This window comes from Battus philenor, unplaced genomic scaffold (assembly GCF_028537555.1).
Source record: "Battus philenor isolate CCGP_79_NKW_IND1 unplaced genomic scaffold, ilBatPhil1.0.hap1 SCAF_10, whole genome shotgun sequence".
Taxonomy (NCBI): Eukaryota; Metazoa; Arthropoda; class Insecta; order Lepidoptera; family Papilionidae; genus Battus; species Battus philenor.
In genome coordinates, this window is record NW_027181662.1 from 10,665,699 (window position 1) to 10,671,832 (window position 6,134).

Sequence of the window (6,134 nt, forward strand, 5' to 3'; positions counted from 1 at the left end):
GACAATGCTCACAGATAATTATTCAATTGTTAACAGTGAAGTGAGAGCATGTTTGACATGCTAGCTAAGATGGCTACAGAATAACAATTACGTTTTTATTACATTCTTTAATTTTTTTAGTAATTTGCTCTTAAAAACCACTATGCATCTCTTAATCGATACTTATAGTATTCTACTATTGAAAATGTGTATATTAAATTAATACTATATGTTAAAAATCAATTCTCGTACAAGTAAAAACTCATAACATTTTAAGAGATGAATACACACGATTTTTTACAAAAAGGTTTGTTAAAATTTCATGTCTATTGTTTCAACACCTGCCTGTCAGTATCATAAAAATGTATTATTCTATTCGCCAAATGTATTGGAACTGTTTAAGGAAATTCGCAAACGCCAGGGGCAGGTAAAAGGATTTATTACTCACTGCTTACCGGCAACATCAAAGGCCAGCCAAAAGTAAATACCGAGAAAATATTTTATTGTTTTATGCGACCCTCTAATAAAGTAACAAAGGCAAGAATTTTTAAAAATACTGCCGTTTTCACCTTACTGTCTGTGAGCAGTAGTTACCTACTGTCCTATAAAAAGTTATTTTTGTGTACAATGTACCCGACAGATGTAGATTTTTTTTTTCGCGCGAGTAATAAATTAGAGAAAAAGATCCAAAGTAAATATCCAGCGAAAAGACCTCGCGGTGAAACCAAATACAGTATTTTGAATAAGCCATCGATTGATTTCGCAAGATTAATGGTGTGGTATTGTCAGCGACACAGTATGACGAGAATGTGCGTCGAATTTGGCCAACAAAAATGTGTTCTAACACCGTATGCGCAAGGGCGAACAAATTCCGTTTTGAAATCATTTTCAACTGACATACTAATGAATGGTTTTCAATGTTTTCATACTTTTATTAATAGAATAACTACCCTATGACATGTGCAGTTAGGTTCATAGTTTATCACTCAGATAACTTTGTTAAAAGATGTTATAGAAATGAAATTTTTAAAGGGGCTCCGATCGAAATTGATTTTGGAATTCAGTGTGAAATTGAACTTAAGTTTTATTTAAAAGCTGTACCGAGCGCGGTCGGTTCGGTATGCTTAATCTGGTTATTAAATATTTATTTGTAGCATTTTATTGTAACCAGTTTAATCGTGTTTACTTTTATTTATTATTAAGTGTAATGGGTTAAAAATATTTAGACACATTAGAGTTTAATGTCGCAACCATTACGGACGTTTTTATATTACCAATAAATGATTATAAATTATTTTTCATTGGTTATTGCTTAGAACATTTGTATATGCAAGTTAAACACACTAACTACATATCTAGAACTTTATTTTTAAAGGGTCATTGGAAGTTACGGTTTTAAATGAAGGGAATGAAATGTTCGTACTCAGATTTTTACACGAGAAGTTTTAAAATGTTCAATAATATTTTTAATATTTGTTCTTAAAAGAAATTCATTACAAAAAGTTTTTCGTTTTGTATTATTCAAGTCTGTATTTTTAAAATAACACCAAAAAGAAACTTAAAACACAAAACCGGTATCTCCTAAGACCGAAAGAAAAACTATGTCTTGATTAAACGTGCAAAAAATGTCTTTACTGGAAGGAATTATTAGTACGTTTCGGATACTGGCATATAATAATATGATTAAAACATTTTCATAATTACATTATACAATGAATTCATGGTTTCATACAAATTTGTGCGTAAGGTTTCAATACTTTATTATTTACAATATGAAATTGCACTTTGAAAACAGCTAACGAATTGTAAAGGCGATTACACAATGGCCACATCGGTGGGTGTGCGCTCGCCTGACAGATGCGAGCCTTGATTCGGTCGGTAGGTGTGTGCTATTACAGAGAATGCATATGTCGCCGCCGCGGCCGTGTACCCCGAGCCTTACTATTGGGCGTACAATAATGCGAACGTAACATGACTCAGGGATAATCATAGGAAGCTCTATAGATTCCTCAATTTATTTAACTGTAAATAGTGTTCAATACATTTAATATATACAGTTAATAAAATCATATATTGCAATTGCATCTTATAAAAAAATATTAATTGTCTTATGTCAATATTTAGATTTTTGATGTATATTAAGTCTATAATAAAATAAACATCTTTTTTTATTTTCATAGTAATGAAAGTAGATTTTCGCGTTTGTATATTTTTAAATGATAGTTCAATTTATAAGCAGCGTTTTTAAATTTCATCACAATTAATTGACTTGCTGTTAATTTTAAAGTACTAATATTTACTTTTTTGAACCGAATTCTCATTACTGTCCAAATAAAATTTCCAGATTGCAGCGATTACGTATTCCCTAGTACTTTTTTACTTTTACACCTATTAGTTTTAGATTTTGAGACAATTACAATTAAATAACATCATTAATAGATTTACATCTGTTACGTGCTGCGTAAAGTGTAAATTTAGATATATAGATAAAATGTGATTTACTTAAGATTTTTCAATGATGATTCAGTCAAATTGGTAAGAATGTGTTAGTTACGTTAGTGGTCTTATTACGACAGAGATTGTAGATAGCTTATTCAAATAAACTTATTCGTGTATCTTTAGAAATTACATAATGATTTCAAGTAGGAACTTTAAATGTGGAATTAATTACAAAGTTGTGTAATAATTTCATGGATGAGCAGATTAACTTATTGATCACAGAAAAAGCAATGCTTTACTAACGTTTAAATATGTAATTCATTAACAGGGGAGCACAAGGCTACATTCGCATGCGCAAGCGCAGTCGGGCATCGCACGCGCAACGTCCCGCATTGTGCTCCGATTGAACTGTTACGGAGTGAGTTATGTCCTATGCACGATCCTACCTCTACAGGATGATTAAAAACTATATCTATAATATCTAGCCTGATATTTTTTCAGTTTTTCGTCTCAACTTTCGTGTTATATAACCGTAGAGTTGTACGTTTCATTTTATTACAGATAAAGTTAATTTTACTCCCTACTAGAAATAAAGTTAAATCTAATTATTAAGTAATGTGTACCGCGAAATGTATTGCTAAGTACAGAAATAAAAACGGTTTAACAATTTCGACAATATTTTTATATTTTATTAAAGCGCGAGGAATGTTCTAATAAAAAGACAAAAAACTGCGAAAAACATGTTAATTTTATTAAAGTTAGTTTCATTAAAGTAAAGATCTTTTAGTTATAAGTGCACTAAAACTTTTTGAATCAGCCTGTATGAGCCACAATTGCAAATGCAACACAGTGACACACATACGCGGCTTTGCACTAAACCAATAATAGAAGAAAATCAATCTATAACACCCTCTCTCACGCACACGTATCCAAATCAATCAATGATTCACTTAATACACGAACACACATACAAAAGTATTGGAAATATTGGCATTGTAAACATTTACAGCATATTTGCAATCTTTTCCCCTAAATACTTGCTATCTCTGTCTCATAAAAGTTAAAGCAAATAATACTAACGATAGAAAAGGACAACAAACCGGTTTTACAACTCCGCGACGGGACAATGGCGACGCTATTGTTGAAAGTACCCCAAAGTTTTTTTAGGTCACATAAAAGTATTACAATTGTAGGGTCTTGCCGCCTGCTGACACTCACTGCATTCGTTTCGCAGTCCACGCAGCAGCAAGACCGCCGCCCACGCCGGCCAGTGTTATTGTTAATATTGATAAAATCAGTGCCAAGGAGTGATAGTGAGTTTGTGACAGTAAGGCTGTTATGTCATCGATAGCCGCGAGTAGCCGTGCTAGTGATATGTGGACCAATAGTGCAGAACATAATCCTCCGGCTATGCAACAGTCTCATCAACACTACGCGTACCAGTGCCCTCCGGGTTCGAACGGCTTCCCTCCTCATCAAAATCATTACTATTCACAAAATCTTGAATATTTCCACGCACAAAATTCAAATATAACAAACAAATCGTATCAAAGTACCAGTGGTATAAAATCAGAACCCATGAATTGGCATAATAATTATCCAAGCGACTATAACAATCAAGTAAACATAGAAATGATTAATAAGTGGAGGGAAATAAACTACTACGCACAATACAACAATGGTGGGATGGATCAAAGAAATTTAGCAGGTAATACGAATTACGAGAGTAAAACCGAAGATGTTCGATCAGTTAATTCGCCCGGTCAGTGTAGCATGTCCGAGACTAGCTATGGATCACCGCAAAGTTCATCAAGTGCTCTAAAATTGACAAACGCAGAAGACGAAGATTCTCCAAACTTAAGGGCTCTGTTATCAAAAGCACCAGATAGAAAAATGCAACCATATTACGGAAAATATGAGAACTTATATACTCAAGAGGCAATGCAAGGAAGCAGCCAGGTTGATGTTAATGCTGGTTGGAAAAAAACAGAAACCGGAGACTTTGATCAAAAATTGTCCCAATTTCACGGTGAGTTACCAAACGGCGTAGAGGATCAAACGAAAATTAAAGGCAAAGATTCTGTGGGTGTGGCACCTTTTGCGAAAGAGAGTGCGCAATCATCACCCGGCGCCGAAGAGACCTGTCAGGATGTGACAAGGGTCAATGCAGGAGGGGACAACGCGGATTATGGTGAGAACAAAATGGCCGCTGTTTCAGACGTACAAGCGTTCTACCCATGGATGAAAAGCAGCGGTGGTAAATAATACCTAATTCATATACATGCATTTCTTTGTAATGTTTGTTAACACTTATTTTGATACTAATAGATTGTATATTTTTAGGTGAAGACAAGAAAGAAGGGTCCAAACGAACAAGACAGACTTATACTCGTTTCCAGACGCTGGAGCTGGAAAAAGAGTTTCATTTTAATAAATATCTTTCAAGAAGACGACGGATAGAGGTGTCGCACGCGCTTGGACTGACAGAGAGGCAGATTAAAATTTGGTTCCAAAACAGAAGAATGAAAGCGAAAAAAGATGGAAAGTTGTCTACATCTCCCGACCCGTACGGAGTTGAAGATATAGGAGTTACTAACATTGGAAACATAACGGAATACACTGACACTAGACAACAAGTTCCTGGCATAAGCGATTATTCCGGTTATCATCTGAACTCTTTACCGCCACATTTAAATCCTGTAGCCGGTAATACTCCACCACAAAACGCCTGCATGATGCCGAGATTTGGCGGTGGCTTAATTAAAAAAATGTGACATAAGTATATTGATAATTTTACAGACTGCATTGCCAAAAATTGTAAATATATATATCTGATTATATTACATTAGTATAATATATTTTGTTTTCGTAGCCTTAAATTACGTTAGTAATATATGTACTGTCTCAAATTTTATTGAAACGTTTATGATACCTAAACAATGCTCTATCTTAATATTTTAGATTATTTACATTTAATATAACATATCAAAAGAACTAAAAAAATTTGACTCGTTATGAAAGCGAAATATTTTGTGTAAACAATATTTTTAAATTAACCTTCGACCAATGATAATGACAAACGACCAAATGATATTAAGAAAATTCAAATTTATTTTTGTTGCAATTACAATTGTTGTATAAAAGTTAAATAAAAAAGTTCCTATTTATAGTGTAAGCATGACAACGATATTATAATAAGTGTTTTCAAGATTGATTATTTATAAATGACAAATTGTACTTTTCTAGTCAATTAGAAGGGCGCTGTTAATAAAAAGAAGATCAATACCACAAAAATTACATGGCTTTTTATATGTATAAATATACGTCGTTTCTTTATAACCTTTTGCAAAACAATGCGTTTATAGTTCAAAAATTACAACATTTCTAGAATATTCCCCTTTTTTCTTATCACTGAATATGTATGTGCAGAGAATTCAATAATTTGCTTTATTTACCAAAAAAACATAACCGGAAGATGAACTGCAAGAAAAAAAAATAGTATTATCGTTTTAATTATTTTATTAATATTGTTAGTTATTCGTTAATTTAGAAAAACTAAAACAATCTGCAAAAAGGTTGTCTAGTAACATCTACGTGATCAACCTTTAATTTTGAACTTAGTCAATCTTCATTTCTGACAATTCCATCAAGTTTACAGGTTTTATCTATGGCTTAAATATCTCGACGACAGCAACCGATAAAGTAGGGCCAGCGAG

At 33.0% G+C, this 6,134-nt stretch overlaps 1 protein-coding gene across 1 annotated transcript; it reads left to right on the forward strand.

Moving 5' to 3' along the window:
• The first annotated feature begins 3,657 nt into the window (after positions 1 to 3,657).
• Positions 3,658 to 5,696, forward strand: LOC137924404 (segmentation protein fushi tarazu-like). Its single transcript, XM_068767806.1, has 2 exons — positions 3,658 to 4,672; positions 4,762 to 5,696. Exons 1-2 carry the CDS (start codon positions 3,757 to 3,759, stop codon positions 5,190 to 5,192), a joined length of 1,347 nt encoding a protein of 448 aa, XP_068623907.1. The 5' UTR covers positions 3,658 to 3,756; the 3' UTR covers positions 5,193 to 5,696.
• Positions 5,697 to 6,134: the final 438 nt, after the last annotated feature.

What these genes read in the sequence shown, in the direction of transcription:
- LOC137924404 (XM_068767806.1), top strand. Translation starts at nt 3,757, where the DNA reads ATGTCATCGATAGCCGCGAGTAGCCGTGCTAGTGATATGTGGACCAAT. An exon ending in CCCATGGATGAAAAGCAGCG is followed by an intron (nt 4,673 to 4,761) that starts GTGGTAAATAAT and finishes GTATATTTTTAG; the next exon opens with GTGAAGACAAGAAAGAAGGG.